Genomic DNA, 19,605 nt, shown 5'->3' with positions numbered 1-19,605 from the left:
TAGTATATGAGAAGAATATATTTAAAATTGTGTGACATGATGACTTTAAGTTCCTGGTCCATAGTCTAAGGCTGCACTTGTGAAAGATTGTAATGTCTCATCCTACTTTATATTAGATGCATTGTGGATGTAAACCACCTAATACATTATCACCATATGCATGAATACATGATAACTGGTGCTGAAAGAAGGAATTATTAGTGTAATTGGGGTTTGGCTCCACACAAGGTCTCTACTGTCACCAGACAGACATTTTAACTTTCTCCAGAATGTGCTGCTACTTACCAACTGTTAGCATCGTCCTTAAAAACTAACTTCAAGCTGCATTGATGATGTATCTTAGTTTCTCTAGGCTTATTCCTAGGAGTCTAATGTTTGTGACCCTCTTCGATCAGCACAACTTAAAGGGGTACTCCGGTGCTTAGACATCTTATCCCCTATCCAAAGGATAGGGGATAAGATGCCTGATCACGGGAGTCCCGCCCCCTCCCGTAGGCTTGCATTGAGGGGCGGAGCGTGACGTCACACGGGGGCGGAGGCGTGACGTCACACGCCGCCGGCCGTGTGGCGGCTGGTAATCAGACCCGGAGCGAACACGCTCCGGGGACTGATAATAAACGGGGTGCCGCGTGCAAGACTCCCGCAAGAGGCATCTTATCCCCTATCCTTTGGATAGGGGATAAGATGTCTAAGCACCGGAGAACCCCTTTAAGGTGCCAGCAGTGCTGTGTCTTTTTCTGCTGATCACCCATACATAGAGTTTTGCATAGTACTGCCTGCTGATATCACTCAAGTGAAAGATGATCTACAGCACCAGGCACACCCTCCGGTATTTAAACAGCCGCTGTGCCTGTGTAAACTATGATCTGCTGATTGGCAGAGATCCCAGAGCTCGTACCCTCCAGTGATCACACATTGATGACCTGTTGTTAGGATAGCCTGTAAATGTTTGTCCTGAAAGACCACTTTAACCTCTTCAGGACACAGGGCATATGCATACGCCCTGCATCCTGAGTCCTTAAGAATGCAGGTACGCCCATGGGAATTCCGGTCCCTGCCGCTAGCCGGACCAGGATGCCTGCTGAAATCATCCTGAGACCCAAACCCCCCCCGGGAGTTGTAGTTGCATACCTCCAGCTGTTGTATAACTACATCTCCCAGCATGCCCTTCGGCGATCAGAACATACTGGGAGTTTATAGTTTTGCAACAGCTGAAGGCAAACTGGTTGGAAAATACTTAGTTAGGTAACAGAACCTAAATGAATGTTTTCCAACCAGTGTGCCTCTAGCTGTTGCAAAAGTACAACTCCCAGCATGCATGGTCTATCAGTGCATGCTGGGAGTTGTAATTTTGCAACAGCTGGAGGTTTGCCCCCCCACCCCCCCTTCCATGTGAATGTACAGGGTACATTCACACAGGCGGGTTTACAGTGAGTTTCCTGCTTCAAGTTTGAGCTGCGGCAAATTTTCTGTCGCAGCGCAACTCCTAGCGGGAAACTCACCGTAAACCCCCACACGTGAATGTATGCTAAAAACACTACACTACACTAAAACACTACACTACACTACACTAACACATAATAAAGGGTAAAACACTACATATACACCCCCTTACACTGTCCTGTCGCCCCCCCCCCAATAAAAATGAAAAACATATCGTACAGTAGAGTTTCCTAAACGGAGCCTCCAGCTGTTGCAAAACAACAACTCCCAGCTTTTCCGGACAGCCACTGACTGTCCAGGCATGCTGGGAGTTTAACAACAGCTGGAGGCACCCTGTTAGGGAATCTCTGGCGTAGAATACCCCAATGTCCACCCCTATGCAATCCCTAATTTAGTCCTAAAATGTGCATGATGCTCCCTCACTTAGGAGCCCTGTCGTATTTCAAGAAAACAGTTTAGGGCCACATATGGGGTATTTCTATACTCTGAGCAATTGCATTACAAATTTTGGGGGGCTTTTTCTCCTTTTGTCCGTTATGAAAAGGAAAAATTGGGGTCTACACCAGCCTGTTAGAGAATAAAAATTGTTACACTAAGATGCTGGTGTTGCCCCATTATTTTTAATTTTACAAGAGGTAAAAGTAAAAAAGACCCCCAAAATTTGTAACGCAATTTCTTCTGAGTACGGAAATACCCCATATGTGGGTGTAAAATGCTCTGCGAACGCACAACAAGGCTCAGGAGTGAGAGTGCAATGGGTGGCTGATTTTCCATCGGTTCTGAGATAAACGCAAAAAAATTAATACCAACATTTGACCCCATTTTGGAAACTACACCCCTCACGAATATAACAAGGGGTATAGTGAGCCTTAACACCCCACAGGTGTTTGACCAATATTCGTTAAAGTTGGATGTGAAAATGAAAGAAAATGTATTTGTATTTTTATTTTTTAACTAAAATGCTGGTGTTACCCTAAATTTATTTTCACAAGGGAAAAAAAAGGGGGGGGGGGGAAGCCTCCCAAAATTTGTAACCCCATTTCTTCTGAGTAAGAAAATACCCCATATGTGGATGTAAAGTGCTCTGCTGGCACATTGGGCTTTTGGAGAGAGAATTTGTCCAGAATTGAAGGCCACGTGTGTTTGCAAAGCCCCCATAGTGCCAGAACAATGGACCCTCCACCCCATGTGACCCCATTTTGGAAACCACACCCCTCTCATAATGTAATAAGGGGTACAGTGAGCATTAGTGTCTGACAGATTTTTGGAACATCCATGAAAATGAAAAATTTTATTTTTCATTTGCACAGCCTACTGTTCCAAAGATCTGTCAAACGTAAATGCTCACTGCACCCCTCATTAATTTCTGTTCTGGTACCACGGGGGGGGGGGGGGGGGGGGGCTTTGTAACCGCACATGGCCCCCAACTTCTATTCCAACCAAATTCTCTCTCCAAAAGCTCAATGGCACTCCTTCTCTTCTGAGCATCGTAGTGCGCCAGCAGAGCACTTGACGTCCACACATGGGGTATTTTCATACTCAGAAGAAATGGGGTTACAAATTTTGGGGGGCATTTTCTTCTATTACCCCTTGTAAAAATTTAAAATTTAGGGAAGAAACTGCATTTTAGTGAAAAAAATGAAAAGTCGTCAAACACCTGTGGGGTGTTAAGGCTCATTGGATCCCTTATTATGTTCCTTGAGGGGTGTAGTTTCCAAAATGGTATGCCATGGGTTTTTTTTTTCTGGCACCATAGGGGCTTCCTAAATGTGACATGCCCCCCAAAAACCATTTAAAAAAAATTCACTCTCCAAAATCCCATTGTCGCTCCTTCTCTTCTGAGCCCTCTAGTGCACCCACAGAGCACTTGGCATACACATATGAGGTATTTCCTTACTCGAGAGAAATTGGGTTACAAATTTTAGGGTGATTTCTCTCCTTTTAATCCCCTAAAAAGCTGGGTCTACAAGAACATGCAAGTGTAAAAAATGATGATTTTGAATTTTCTCCTTCACGTTGCTGCTATTCCTGTTAAACACCTAAAAGGTTAACACACTTACTGAATGACATTTTGAATATTTTGAGGGGTGCAGTTTTATCATAATGAGGTCATTTATGTGGTATTTCTCACAGAAAGGTCTCTCAAATCCACTTCAAACTGAACTGGTCAAAATTCAGATTTTGAAAAATTGGAAAATTGCCGCTGAACTTTGAAGCCCTCTGATGTCTTCCAAAAGTAAAAACATGTCAACTTTATGATGCCAACATAAAGTAGACATATTGTATATGTGAATCAACATATAATTTATTTGGGATGTCCATTTTCCTTCTAAGCAGAGAGTTTCAAAGTAAAAAAAAAAAAATGCTAAATTTTCATAAAATTCTGGAATTTTTCACCAAGAAATGATACAAGTATCTACGTAAATTTACCACTAACATAAAGTAGAATGTCACGAAAAAAACTGTCTCTGAATCAGAATGAAAGGTAAAAGCATCCCAAAGTTATTAATGCTTAAAGTGACAGTGGTCAGATTTGCAAAAAAAAAAAAAAAAAGGCTGCATCTTTTAACCCCTTAAGGACCCAGCCATTTTACACCTCAGGACCCGGCCATTTTTTGCAATTCTGACCACTGTCACTTTAAACATTAATAACTCTGGGATGCTTTTAGTTATCATTCTGATTCCGAGATTGTTTTTTCGTGACATATTCTACTTTAACATAGTGGTAAAATTTTGTGGTATCTTGCATCCTTTCTTGGTGAAAAATCCCAAAATTTTATGAAAAATTTGAAAATTTAGCATTTTTCTAACTTTGAAGCTCTCTGCTTGTAAGGAAAATGGATATTCCAAATATTTTTTTTTTTTTTATTCACATATACAATATGTCTACTTTATGTTTGCATCATAAAATTTAAGTGTTTTTACTTTTGGAAGACACCAGAGGGCTTCAAACTTCAGCAGCAATTTTCCAATTTTTCACAAAATTTCCAAACTCACAATTTTTCATGGACCAGTTCAGGTTTGAAGTGGATTTAAAGGGTCTTCATATTAGAAATACCCCACAAATGACCCCATTATAAAAACTGCACCTCCCAAAGTATTCAAAATGACATTCAGTCCGCGTTTTAACCCTTTAGGTGTTTCACAGGAATAACAGCAAAGTGAAGGAGAAAATTCACAATCTCCATTTTTTACACTCGCATGTTCTTGCAGACCCAATTTTTGAATTTTTACAAGGGGAAAAAGGAGAAAATGTATACTTATATTTGTATCCCAATTTCTCTCGAGTAAGCACATACCTCATATGTCTATGTAAAGTGTTCGGCGGGCGCAGTAGAGGGCTCAGAAGCGAAGGAGCGACAAGGGGATTTTGGAGAGTATGTTTTTTTTAAATGGTTTTTGGGGGGCATGTTGCATTTAGGAAGCCCCTATGGTGCCAGAACAGCAAAAATCCCCCACATGGCATACCATTTTGGAAACTAGACCCCTTGAGGTACGTAACAAGGAATAAAGTGAGCCTTAATACCCCACGGGTGTTTCACGACTTTTGCATATGTAAAAAAATAAAAATAAAATGTCACTAAAATGTGTGTTTCCCCCCAAATTTCAGATTTTTGCAAGGGTTAATAGCAGAAAATACCCCCCAAACATTGTAACCCCATCTCTTCTGAGTATGAAGGTACCCCCAAAAGTTGACCTGAGGTGTACTATGGGTGAACTACAATGCTCAGAAGAGGAGGAGTCATATTTGGCTTTTTGAGAGCAAATATTGCTCGGGGGCATGTCGCATTTAGGAAGCCCCTATGGTGCCAGGACAGCAAAAAAAAAACACATGGCATACCATTTTGGAAACTAGACCCCTTGTGGAACGTAACAAGAAATAAAGTGAGCCTTAATACCCCACAGGGGTTTCACGACTTTTGCATACGTAAAAAAAAAAAATCACTAAAAAGGTGTGTTTCCCCCCCAAATTTCACATTTTTGCAAGGGTTAATAGCAGAAAATACCCCCAAAAATGTGTAACCCCATCTCTTCTGAGTATGGAGGTACCCCATAAGTTGACCTGAAGTGCACTACGGGCGAACTACAATGCTCAGAAGAGAAGGAGTCATATTTGGCTTTTTGAGAGCAAATTTTGCTCGGGGGGCATGTCGCATTTAGGAAGCCCATATGGTGCCAGGACAGCAAAATAACCCCCACATGGCATACCATTTTGGAAACTAGACCCCTTGAGGAACGTAAGAAGACGTAAAGTGAGCATTTACCCCCCACTGGTGTCTGTCATATCTTTGGAACAGTGGGCTGTACAACATTTTTAATTTGCACAGCCCACTGTTCCAAAGATCTGTCAGACACCTGTGGGGTGTAAATTCTCACTGCACCCCTCATTACATTCCGTGAGGGGTGTAGTTACCGAAATGGGGTCACATGTGGGGTTTTGTTTTTTTTGCGTTTGTCAAAACCGCTGTAACAATCAGCCACCCCTGTGCAAATCACCTCAAATGTACATGGCGCACTCTCCCTTCTGGGCCTTGTTGTGCGCCCCCAGAGCAGTTTGCGCCCACATATGGGGTATCTCCGTACTCGGGAGAAATTGCGTTACAAATTTTGGGGGGCTTTTTTCCCCTTTACCTCTTGTCAAAATGAAAAGTATAGGGCAACACCAGCATGTTAGTGTAAAAAGTTTCTTTTTTTACACTAACATGCCGGTGTAGACCCCAACTTCACCTTTTCATAAGGGGTGAAAGAAGAAAAAGCCCCCAAAATTTGTTAGGCAATTTCTCCCGAGTACGGCGATACCCGAGTACGGCGATGTGGCCCTAAACTGTTGCCTTGAAATACGACAGGGCTCCAAAGTGAGAGCGCCATGTGCATTTGAGGCCTGAATTAGGGATTTGCATAGGGGTGGACAAAGGGGTATTCTACGCCAGTGATTCCCAAACAGGGTGCCTCCAGCTGTTGCAAAACTCCCAGCATGCCTGGACAGTCAACGGCTGTCCGGCAATACTGGGAGTTGTTGTTTTGCAACAGCTGGAGGCTCCATTTTGGAAACAGTGGCGTACCAGACGTTTTTCATTTTTATTGGGGAGGGAGGGGGGCTGTGTAGGGGTATGTGTATATGTAGTGTTTTTTACTTTTTATTTTATTTTGTGTAAGTGTTGTGTAGTGTTTTTAGGGTACAGTCACACGGGCGGGGGATTACAGCGAGTTTGAGCTGCCGCGCAAAATTTGCTGCATTGCAAACTTGCAGCCCGATACTCACTGTAAGCCCCCTGCCCATGTGAATGTACCCTGTACATTCACAGGGGGGGACCTCCAGCTGTTGCAAAACTACTACTCCCAGCATGCCTGAGAATGTTTGGGAGTTGTGGTTTTGCAACAGCTGGAGGCACACTGGTTGGGAAACATTGTTTCCTAACTCAGTGTTTCCCAACCTGTGTGCCTCCAGCTGTTGCAAAACCACAACTCCCAAACATTCTCAGGCATGCTGGGAGTAGTAGTTCGGCAACATCTTTAGAGCCAGATATTGCCGAACTACAACTCCCAGCATGCTTGGAGTTGTAGTTTTGCAACATCTGGAGGACTACAGTTTGCAGACCACTAATACAGTGGTTCCCAATCTGTGCCTTTCCAGATGTTGCAAAACTACAACCCCCAGTATGCCAAAACTGTCCAGGCATGCTGGGAGTTGTAGTTCTGCAACATCTGAAGGGCCAGATGTTACAGCACTACAACTCCCAGCATGCCTGGACAGTAAGGGCATGCTGAGGATGTGTAGTTTTGCAACATCTGGAAGGGCACAGTGGTCCAAAAACTGTGGACCTCCAGATGTTGCAAAACTGCAACTCACAGCATGCCCAGACGCCAAGGGCTGTCTGGGCATGCTGGGAGTTATAGTTTACAGGGTCCTATTACAGCAATGCATGTCGCTTTACGGCGACGTGCATTGCTGTAGAGGGCCCGACCGCGGCTGAAGATCTACTCACCTGTCGCCGCCGCCGCCATCTTCATTGTCTGGATCCGGGTCTTCAGGGACGAGGTAAGTACCGGGGCCGGTCCCCAGCACTCCCCCGTCCCCCGCCGCGTCCTCCGGTCTTCCTCCCGTCCTCTCCGGACTTTCAGGGGCCCGGCAGGACGGGAGGAAGTAACCGCCCCCCCTCCTGCGACTGGTCGGTTAACTAACCGACGGATCGCAGGGAATAGGAGGAGGTGGCAGGCTTGCCACCTCGCTCCTATACGTTAGCATGGTTCTGGCTGTCTGTGACAGCCGGGATCATGCGAAATTACCGGGCGGTCGGGTCCCAGAGACCCGATCAGCCCGGTATCGCCGCAGATCGCAATGGCGATTTCCCTTGCGATTTGCGGCGATCGCCGACATGGGGGGCCTACATGGCCCCCCTCGGCATTTGTCCTGGATGCCTGCTGAAGGATTTCAGCAGGCATCCGGTTCCGATCTCTGCCCGGCGAGCGGCAGAGACCGGAAAACGCCAGGATGTACGGGGACGTCCTGGGTCCTTAAGGCCCAGGGTGCGGGGACGTCCCCGTACATCCTGGGTCCTTAAGAGGTTAAGGTGAAAATGGGCTGGGTCCTTAAGGGGTTAATGTCATAAATAGATATTTGTAATTTCTGCTGTAATAATGACTTCTCAGTGTCTATTATAACAGGGTGTTTTAATCTGTATGTAATGTGGTTGGTACATTTGTATGGAGTGTGCCTTAACCTCTTGGGGACAAAGGGCATACCTATACGCCCTGTGCTAGTGCTGGGTGGTATGACCAAAAATTCATATCACGGTATTTCTGTAAGTTATGGTGGTTCCACTGTATTTAACGGTATACGCCCCCCCCCCAGCCGCTGAGCTTTAAATGGTTAAGTTGCCACTCGCTGCGCTTTAAATGGTTAAGTTGCCGGCTTCTGCGCTTTAAATTGTTACGTTGCTGGCCTCCCGATGCTTTAAATGAATGAGATGCCGGTGTGAGGTTGCAAAATTCCACCTCACACCGGCCGCGGCGCTGGAAACGATTAAGTTGCTAGCCGGAAGCTTTCAGCTCCTCCTGCAAGCGCTAAAAGCCAGTCTTTTAGCGCTTGCAGGGGGAGGTGACAGCTTGCAGCGGCTCGCATCTCATTAATTTAAAGCGCCAACGGCTCACAGAAGGACGGGGAGAACATATGATTATTTCCCTGATGTGAGGACAGCCGCTGCGGCTAATAATTCATTAATTAATTCATTTCAGGGGGGAGGGGCCCGACCAGTATTGCAGTATAGGAAAAATTCATATCGTGCAGGAGAAACATACTGGTATTCGGTATGAACCGGTATTCTGCCCATCATTACCCTGTGCCCGCTCCCTTTCTATAACGCAGGGTCACACAGTGACCCTGCGTCATAGTGGGTTGGACCCGTGGCTATTAACCCTTTTAGATGTGGCAATCAACTTTGATCGCCATGTCTAAAGTGAAAGCTTCACGGCAGCTCAGTTGGGCTGATCGAAACCACCGCGGTAAAACCACGGTGTGCAGATCAGCTTGTTCGTACGAGGAGGGTCCCTTACCTGCCTCTTCGGCATCCAGGGCCCCGAGGACAAGCGGGGCTCTGTGCACCGAGGGCCTTTTATTTTTGGGCAAATAAAGCCTTCTTTCTTTTTTTGCATCTATACCTGAGTTTCTCTGTCCTTCATCAATCCAAGCACAAACGTGGAGAAGCACCTGTACCAGCAGTCTTTTTTTCTTTCCTCACACGCTGAGGACATACACTTTTTTCACCCAAAATATTTTTTTTAACCAGTGTCTATTATATTATTTACATCATATAAAAACATTTTGCTAACAGATACACTTTTTAATTGATATATCTCTTCCTCTATCTTCAGGCAGATTCTTTCAAGATGGGACAAGACTTTGTGAAAAATTTTCCAGCTAGTGTTGATAGTCTGACCCACCTTAAGCTTGCTGCTAGTATCTTCCGTCTTAACAGCACCTGGAAACCATTATCTGCTGAGTCCATACAAGCATCAAGTAACAATAACAATGAAATGTTTCATGGTGACCCTAAAGGGGAGTCTATTGGGCAAGCAATGACTGGTGGCCTAAATGGGAAAAGGGAACAGGCAAAAAGTCAAGCTCTGCAGAGAGAGTCCTTGTTATTTATGAAAGGAGTCATGGATGAATGTACACACGTGGCCAACTTTTCAGGTACATCATAAGTTGCTACATAAGGGAGGTCTGAATGCACATCTGAGTTAAATATACCTTCATAGTGTAAGAAACATCAAACATTAGTATAAAATACACCATAAAAAAATTACAAATCCTTACATATAAAAGTAAAAAAAAAGAGCTGCTGTAAATCACTGTCTATGTAGAGGACAGGAACTTCCTCAGGATCCTGGACAGTATACACAGTGTCCTAAAAAAGTAAAATGCAGCTGCCCTCACCTGATTTCCAAAGGAGCAGCTAACTGTGGCCCAGGTAAAGAGTAATACAGAACATGTAATACCTCCCTGTACTGTAGTGGGGCGCTACCAGACAGCCAGTCAGTGCATACGCTTCAGTAATACAGGTGTTTTACCAGTAAAATGTCTATTCTGATTGGTCAGCTCTTCCAGCCACTGACACATTTCACAGACCTGGATTGTTTGTAGCATTGTATGTTGAGTCTGGTTTCAAGTTACAATGGTCCAGAAAAGACCATTGTATGTTGAAACTATTGTATGTTGATGCCATTGTAAGTTGAGGGATCACTGTATATATTTCTAAAGGCATATACAGAGACTTGTATGAGGAAATAGCCACACTGATGGGTATGTATTCTAGCACATAGTGGTAAACACAATGGTGTAAGGGGTATAATTTCCATATAAACATAAATATGGTTAAAGACACTTTGAATAAAATGTAAGTGCTTAAGCAAAATACACTGCTCAAAAAAAAATAAAGGGAATACTTACACAACACAATGTAACTCCAAGTCAATCACACTTTGTTGAAATCACACTGTCCACTCAGGAAGCAACACTGATTGACAATCAATTTCACATGCTGTTGTGCAAATGGAACAGACAACAGGTGGAAATTATAGGCAATTAGCAAGACACCCCCAATAAAGAAGCGGTTATGCAGGTGGTGACCACAGACCACTTCTCAGTTAATATGCTTCCTGGCTGATGTTTTGGTCACTTGAATGCTGGCGGTGCTTTCACTCTAGTGGTAGCAAGAGACTGAGTCTGCAACCCACACAAGTGGCTCAGGTAGGGCAGTTCATCCAGGATGGCACATCAATGCGAGCTATGGCAAGAAGGCTTGCTGTGTCCAGAGCATGGAGGCGCTACCAAAACACAGGCCAGTACATCAGGAGATGTGGAGGAGGCCGTAGGAGGGCAACAACCTAGCAGAAGGACTGCTACCTCCGCCTTTGTGCAAGGAGGAGCACTGCCAGAGCCCTGAAAAATTACCTCCAGCAGGCCACAAATGTGCATGTATCCATTCAAACTGTCAGCAACAGACTCCATGAGGGTGGTATGAGGGCCCCACGTCAACAGGTGAGGGTTGTGCTTACAGCCCAACACTGTGCAGAAAGTTTGGCATTTGCCAGAGAACACAAAGATTGGCAGATTCACCACTGGCGCCCTGTGCTCTTAACAGATGAAAGCAGGTTCACACTGAGCACGTGACAGTCTGGAGACGCCGTGGAGAATGTTCTGCTGCCTGCAACATCCTCAAGCATGAACGGTTTGGAGGTGGGTCAGTAGTGGTGGTGGTGGGGGGGTGGCATTTCTTTGGGGGCCGCACAGCCCTCCAAGTGCTTGCCAGAGGTAGCCTGACTACCATTAGGTACCGAGCTGAGATCCTCAGAACCCTTGTGAGACCATATGCTGGTGTGGTTGGCCCTGGGTTCCTCCTAATGCAAGACAATGCTAGACCTCATGTGGCTGGAGTGTGTCAGCAGTTCCTGCAAAAGGAAGGCATTGACCCTATGGACTGGCCTGCCCATTCCCCAGACCTGAATCCGATTGAGCCCATCTGGGACATCATGTCTCTCTCCATCCACCAATGCCATGTTGCACCACAGACTGTCCAGGAGTTGCCCAGGCGTTGTAGGGAGGTCATATGGGCACGTGGCCACCCACACGACTGAGTTTCATTTTGTTTTAAGGACATTACATCAAAGTTGGATCAGCCTGTAGTGTGGTTTTCCACTTTGATTTGAGGGTGACTCCATATCCAGAACTCCATGGGTTGATACATTTGATTTCCATTGATAATTTGTGTGTGATTTTGTTGTCAGCACATTAAACTATGTAAAGACTAAAGTATTTCATACAATCAGTTCATTCAGATCTAGGATGTGTTATCTTAGTGTTCCCTTTATTTTTTTGAGCAGTATATAATGCTAATTCACAGTTACTAGTATGTACACACCACTAAGATGAATGAACTACATGGTTAGGATCACTTCTTCATCAATGCACATTTTTCACAATGCTTGGTTACAGAGAGAGCTGTTTTTCTTCTTGAAGACATGACATCAGTAATCTATTTGTTACAGTTCCAGTGGACCCAACCTTAATCATAGTTGTGCAAGCCAAAGAGGATGCCTATGTCCCAAGGGTTGGTGTACGCAGCCTCCAAGAGATTTGGCCTGGGTGTGAAGTTCGATATTTAGAAGGTGGCCATGTCAGTGCCTACCTCTTTAAGCAAGGGCTTTTCAGGTACTGATAATGCTATTTTATTGTTTACAGCTACATTTACATGTTCTATGGACAGTGGCGGACTGACAACACTCTGGGCCCCCCAACCAAAAATTCGCCATTATTCCACCCAAATCCCACACACAAAATAAATAAAAATTTATATATGTAAGAAACACTTGCATATATATTTAGGTAAAATAATTTCCGTGACCAATAATACCAGTGTACAAGAAGGAAATATATACCACCACACAATAACTGGACAATACCGCCAAACTTTACTGAATAAAACCGCTATACAGACTACTAGTATACTATAAGGATTTGTATACTTTATAAGTGATTATATACAGGACAATATGGTGGTAGATATCAGCTGTACACAGGATCTGTATACCATATAAGTGATTGCAGTTACATCTAGGGACTCACAATTACGTCTTTTCTGATCAGCAGAGTTTTCTTTCCTTTTCTTCCCTGCATCAGACCACCATGTCGATCTCTTAACATCTGCAAGACAAATATGTTAGACTCTGCATTTTTTTAGTGCCCCCCTCTCCTCTTCACAATCTTACCATCTAAAGGCCCACAAACTGTAATAATGCCCTCCTTTGTGTCCTGCACAGTAAATGGGCAGGTAGGAAGGTAGGTAGATCAGGTAGCCAGATATGTAGGTAGGTGGCTAGCTAGGTAGATAAGCAGCCATGTAGGAAGGCCTGGTATGTACATAGGTTGCCAGGTATGTAGGTAGGTAGCAAGATATGTTGGTTGGTAGTTAGGCAGCCAGGTATGTATGTAGATATCAAAGTATTTAGGTAGTTAGCCAGGTATGTAGTTAGCCAGTATTTTGTGTTAGTAGACAGAAAATTAGGTGCTGCTTTCGGAAGTTACAGGTAGGTAGTGGACCCTAGTTGGTCATGTCCCCAGGTAGTTAATGTCCCCCAGGTAGGTAGTCTTGCCCTCTATAGGTAAATTTCCCACATAGTTGCCCCCTGTATGAAAACCCCCTATGTAGGTAGCCCCTATTAGTTTGTCCCCATATAAGCTAGGCAGGAACATAGCAGATATTCCCCAACATTCGATAGGCAGCAATTCCTCCACAGTAGGTATAGGCGGTAGGCAGCAGTTCCCCCAACTCCCCACAGTAGATAAAGGCGGCAGCAGAGTTCTCCCCCCCCCCCCCCCCCACCCCCCACAGTAGGTAAAGGCGGCAGCAGAGTTCTCCCACAGTAGGTAAAGGCGGCAGCAGAGTTCTCCCACAGTAGGTAAAGGCGGCAGCAGAGTTCTCCCACAGTAGGTAAAGGCGGCAGCAGAGTTCTCCCAAAGTAGGTACAGGCAGCAGAGTTCTCCCACAGTAGGTACAGGTGGCAGCATAGTTCTCCCACAATAGTTATAGGCAGCAGCAGAGTTCCCCCACAGTAGGTATAGGCAGCAGCATATTTAACCCCTTAAGGACCACGGACGTATATTTATGTCCGTGGCCGGCACCCAATCTGTGAGGTGCGCTCAGAAGCTGAGCGCGCTTTGTATCTGCGAGGATCCGGTTGCTATTTGTAACCGGGACCCGCGGCTAATACTGGACATCACCGATCGGGCTGATGTCCGGCATTAACCCTTTAGACGCCGGCATCTAAAACTGGAGAGACCCTTACCGGCTAGCTCAGCGGAGTTGTTCAGGACCGCCGCGGTGAAATTACGGCGTCCTGAACCACTGAGAGGACAGCGGGAGGTGCCTTACCTTCTTCCCGGCTGTCCGATCGACGCAGAAAACACTGATCAATGCATTCTTAAGCCAATGGATTGAACAGTGCCTGCAGTCAGTGTATGCAGTTTTATAGCCCCTAGAGGGGGCTATAACACTGCATAAAAAATGTAAAAAATAAATAAATAAGTTAATAAATGTGATTTAACCCCTTCCCTAATAAAAATCAGAATCACCCCCCTCTTCCCATTTAAAAAATAAGTGTGTAAATAAAAACAAACATGTGGTATCGCCGCGTGCGTAAATGTCGGAACTATAAAAATATATAGTTAATTAAATGGTTAATGGCATAGACACAAAAAAAATTCAAAGTCCAAAATAGCGTATTTCTGGTCACTTTTTATACCATAAAACAAAATGAATAAAAAGTGATCAAAAAGTCTGATGAAAACATAGATGGTACCAATAAAAACTTCAGATCACGGCGCAAAAAATTAGCCCTCATTCTGCCCGTTTGTGGAGAAATAAAGTTATAGCGATCGGAAGATGACACTTTTAAACGTACAAATTTTCATGCATGTAGTTATGATTTTTTTCAGAAGTAATACAAAATCAAACCTATAAAATTAGGATATCATTTTAATCGTATGGACCTACAGAATAAAGATAAGGTGTCATTTTCACCAAAAAATGTACTGCGTAGAAACGGGAGCCCCCAAAAATTACAAAATGTTTTTTTTCCTTCAATGTTTTTTCCGTTTCGCTGTAGATTTTTGGGTAAAATGACTGATGTCATTACAATGTGGAATTGGTGGCACAAAAAAACCCATCATATGGATTTTTAGGTGCCAAATTAAAAGTATTATGATTTTATAAATGTAAGAAGGAAAAAACAAGTGAAAAAAATGAAAAATACCTGGTCCTTAACCCCTTAAGGACGCAGCCCTTTTTCACCTTAAGGACTGAGCCCTTTTTCGCAATTCTGACCACCGTCACTTTACAAATTAATAACGCGAAAACGCTTTTACCGAATATTCTGATTCTGAGATTGTTTTTTCGTGACATATTCTACTTTATTTTGGTGGTAAATTTTCGGCGTTACTTGCATCCTTTTTTGGTGAAAAATCCCAAAATTTCATGAAAATTTTGAAAATGTTGCATTTTTCTAACTTTGAAGCTCTCTACTTGTAAGGAAAATGGATATTCCAAATAAATGTTATTTTTATTCACAAATACAATATGTCCACTTTATGTTGGCATCATAAAATGAACATATTTTTGCTTTTTGAAAAAATTAGAGAGCTTCAAAGTAGAGCAGCAATTTTCAAAAATGTCATGAAAATTGCTAAATCTGAAGGGACAGATGTTACAGAACTACAACTCCCAGCATGCCTGGGCAGTCTAGGCATGCTGAGAGTTGTAGTTTGGCAACATCTGGAGGGCTACTGTTTGGGCACCCCTGTAACAGTGGTCTCCAAACTGTGACCCTCCAGATGTTGCAAAACTACAACTCCCAGCATGCCCAGACAGCCTTTGGCTCTCTGGGCATGCTGGGAGTTGCAGTTTGGCCCCCCTAGTGGTTGCCACAGTAAAGATCGATTTACTTTCACTTTCAATCCCCCCCCCCCCCCACTGTGGATTCCCTACCTGATCAGGATCCTGCAGGCTCCAGCGAAGATCCCAGGTCCCCAGGCATCTTCTCCTGCAGGTACGGCCTCCATCTTCTTTCCAGAGCCCCTCGACATCCAGGGGCGGGCAGAACGGGGGGTTGCCATGGCAACCCCCTGTCCTGCGCTGCCATTGGTCAGAACTCCGTTCTGAGTAATGGCAGGGGATAGGAGTAGATCGCAGCTTTGCGATCTCACTCCAATCCTTTGGGTTGATCGGGGTTGTTGCTGACAACTCCGATCAGCCCTATTTTCCGGGTGATCGGGTCACCAGAGACCCGATCAGCCCGGAATTGGAGAAAATCGCATGTCTGAATTGACATGCGATTTTCTCCGATCGCCGACATGGGGGGGTCTCAGGACCCCCCTGGGCGATGTGCCAGGGTGCCTGCTGAATGATTTCAGCAGGCATCCGGCTCCGGTCCCAAACCGGCTAGCGGTGGGGACCGGATTTCCCACGGGCGTATGGATACGCCCTGCGTCCTTAAGGACTCGGAATGCAGGGCGTATCCATACGCCCTGCGTCCTTAAGAGGTTAAGGGGTTATACAATATTTTTTGTGTAGCTATACAGATTTGTGCTAACCAAGGTCTTCAAAATACGATATTGGTGTGTGCAACATACCATTAAAGCATATGTGTTTGTCATGCTTCCTGTTCCAGGAATATGTTTTTTTTTTATAGATTGGGCTTCTGGTGCTATAATCTCCACCAGTCTCTAAAAATAAAGGGGCCAAAGCATTTCTGTTTGTTTATAGTGTCACTTTATTTCTGCTTGGCTCTCAGACAACAGAATGGATGGTGTATAGATTATTGAAAGTCTGAGAATGACTCCATGAATCCATTCACCCAATCTTTGGCTTTTTGAGGTGTGTCGAACAAAAGACAAGTGCACATTATCAGGCATCTCTTGCCGAGCCAAAGCATAAAATCCTCCTCCCTTCCCCCCCCCCCCCCCCCCCCTCCCCTTCCTGACTTGATTAATGTAAAGGGTTCATGCCCAGCGCTAAGCAGTGCACGTCATTGTCAAGGCAGAGGCATGCATGCCGTGGTTCAGCACAGCCTCTTTGACGTTTGATCTATGACTATTATCAAGAGGTGACGTCCCTTTTTAAGATGTTTGAAAAAGGACATAGATAAGAAATGGAAATGCTGATCTATTTAAGAACATTTAGGCCGGGTTCACACCACAGAATTTCTGACCGGAATTTCATTTTAAAATGCGATTCTGCTGCAAACTGCAGAGTTTTTGAGGTGGAATTTCCGCATGGAAAATCCGCTTGAAAATTTCCACTAGAACATTGAACTTGCCGTCTTTGGGGATGGCAATGTCTGTGCGGTCCTAGCGCCGACTGGTTCAGTCGCACTCGGAATTTCTGTCTGGTCATATTTTGTCCATCCAGAAACTCCGAACTGTGAATCCGGCCTTAGAGTTATTAGGCCAGATGACAATATATTTATAGTGTTATAGTGTCACTTAACCTGACCATGTTTTTTTTTGTTTTTTTTCCTCCCACAGGCAAGCAATCTATGATGCCTTTAATCGATTTCTTCAGAAATATCCTATGTGATTTTGTGTGGTTTTCTTTGTGTATCCACCTCCATTCCGTCTCCTTAAAAGATTGCTGATACTATTAGTTAAAAATGGTTATAATTTAAGACAAGATCAGTACTGATTTTGGAAAAGAAGAAAGATTTTTAGGTATTGGCAATGCTGCCTTTCTAATCCAGTGGTACCCTCTTTGGCACTGAAACACACTTGCATTTCTACTGAAGTGTTCTTTGATTTTTGCAGAGCTATGAAAAATGTATTTGATTCTAAACAGTGTATGATTATCACCTTTTCGACAAAGACAGTGACTTCAAGGTCTAAGGTTTATACTTTAATCATTTTTAACATTTTTATACTTTTTTTAATCTAGTATATATTAACTGTTCAGAGAAGTAAAAATCAAATGTACCTTTTGTGAATGTAAATTATTTGAAAACAAGACTAACAAATTCTCTGCTTATTTATATGATGACGATCGTACAACAATGAAGTGTGTGATGTTATGCTGTCATTAAAAAGAGTGACTGCAACAAGGCAAAACATCCCATTACTCTCCTTTCATCAGCGAAAGGCCGACGTCACTAAGATCTGAGAGAGATGAGTAAATTATTTTGATTAAAAAAAAAAAGTGCTTAGTTTTGCCCAGGATCTCTGCTGCAGAAGCCTTAGGTAGCTTGGCCTGGATTTCCCAACAAAATCTCCAAGCAAATCTAAGTGCTCCTAAAAAGAATATGCATAGTATACTTGAATTATGTCAGCAAGCCTTTCCTTCACTGATCAATGCAATAAATATTCTTAAAAAAATAAGAAGTATCCAAAACCCAGTTATGTTCGGTCTTTTATGAAAGCATAAAAAATGTCTAATATTTGCTGTTATATCAAGTGGTTATACCTAGGGGCGGACATATCACTTGTTCAGCCGGTTCGGCTGCACAGGGGCCCAGCGTGTTAGGGGGCCCACCTAGTGGCCCAGGTTACAGCCTGGGCCCCTGCAGGGCCCCCTGCCAGTACTTCATACTAAATGCTGCAGCAACAGGTCCCGGACCTGCTGCTGACAGCAATAATTTACCTTTAAACCGGCCGGGCGAGACGGACAGGCCAGGGGCTGATGGGAACAGACGTGCCCCGCACAGGCACGCACGTCTGTTCCAAGCCCCTGACGTCACGTTTCATGGCCTCTGACCCCGGCAGAAGCGACATGAGCAGCAAACCCTCCCGCCTCACAAGGCCGCAAAGCTGAGCAGATGAGGTGAGGAGAGCGACGATCGGGGGGGGGGGGGGGGGTATTGTAATGATGATGAAGAGGACAGGAGGGGTGTTGAAGAGGTTGGTGGTGTAATGATAAGGAGGATTGGGGGTCTGGGAGAGCATAGTGTTGATAAGGAGGACCAGAAGGGGGGGTCAGGGGGGTAGTGATTAGGGGGTTTAATGTTGATGAGAAGGACCGGGGGGGGGTGTCAGCTGTGTAATAATGATGAGGTGCTTAAGGTATATGGGGTGATGAGGATGGGGTGCGTGGGGGTGATGAGGAGACTGAGGATGGGGTGTATGGGGGTGATGAGGAGACTGAGGAAGGGGTGTGTGGGGTGTATGGGGTGATGAGGATACAAAGGATGGAGTGCGTGGGGTGATGAGGATACTGAGGATGGAGTGCGTGTGGTGTATGGGGGTGATGAGGAGACTGAGGATGGAGTGCATGGGGTGATGAGGAGACTGAGGATGGAGTGCATGGGGTGATGAGGAGACTGAGGATGGAGTGCATGGGGTGAGGAGGAGACTGAGGATGGAGTGCATGGGGTGTATTGGGTGATGAGGAGACTGAGGATGGAGTTCATGGGGTGTATGGGGTGATGAGGAGACTGAGGATGGGGTGTGTGGGGTGATGAGGAGACTGAGGATGGGGTGTATGGGGTGATGAGGAGATTGAGGATGGAGTGCATGGGGTGAGGAGGAGACTGAGGATGGAGTGCATGGGGTGTATGGGGTGATGAGGAGACTGAGGATGGGGTGTGTGGGGTGATGAGGAGACTGAGGATGGGGTGTATGGGGTGATGAGGAGATTGAGGATGGAGTGCATGGGGTGAGGAGGAGACTGAGGATGGAGTGCATGGGGTGTATGGGGTGATGAGACTGAGGATGGGGTGCGTGGGGTGATGAGGAGACTGAGGATGGGATATATGGGGGTGATGAGGAGACTGAGGATGGAGTGCATGGGGTGATGAGGAGATAGAGGATGGAGTGTGTGGGGTGTATGGGGTGATGAGACTGTGGATGGGTTGTGTGGGGTGTTTGGGGTGATGAGACTGAGAATGGGGTGCGTGGGGTGTATGGGGGTGATGAGGAGACTGAGGATGGGTTTCTTGGGGTGATGAGGGAGGAGACTGAGGATGGGGTGATGAGGAGACTGAGGATGGGGTGTGTGGGGTGTATGAGGTGATTCAGTGGTTGGTACAGTATTTGGCAGTATTATATTCAGGGGTACAGTATTTGGCAGTATTATATTCAGGGGGACAGTAGTTGGCAGTATTATATTCAGGGGGTACAGTAGT

The 19,605-nt window shown here is 44.9% G+C and overlaps 1 protein-coding gene across 6 annotated transcripts in view; it reads left to right on the top strand.

Moving 5' to 3' along the window:
• Nucleotides 1–17,869, top strand: part of ABHD18 (abhydrolase domain containing 18) — a 72,736-nt gene extending 54,867 nt beyond the window's left edge. For all 6 annotated transcript variants that reach the window (XM_056563622.1, XM_056563627.1, XM_056563634.1 and 3 more), the window contains 3 exons: nucleotides 9,316–9,637; nucleotides 11,992–12,154; nucleotides 17,024–17,869. In XM_056563622.1, the coding sequence (XP_056419597.1) occupies nucleotides 9,316–9,637; nucleotides 11,992–12,154; nucleotides 17,024–17,075 (537 nt within the window). In that variant the 3' untranslated portion in view covers nucleotides 17,076–17,869. The remainder of the gene's footprint in view (nucleotides 1–9,315; nucleotides 9,638–11,991; nucleotides 12,155–17,023) is intronic.
• The last annotated feature ends 1,736 nt before the right edge of the window (nucleotides 17,870–19,605 follow it).

The sequence above is a fragment of the Hyla sarda genome, chromosome 1, assembly GCF_029499605.1.
Source record: "Hyla sarda isolate aHylSar1 chromosome 1, aHylSar1.hap1, whole genome shotgun sequence".
Lineage (NCBI taxonomy): Eukaryota > Metazoa > Chordata > Amphibia > Anura > Hylidae > Hyla > Hyla sarda.
The sequence above is the reverse complement of the archived record's forward strand: the minus strand, read 5'-3'. Positions and strand labels throughout refer to the sequence as shown.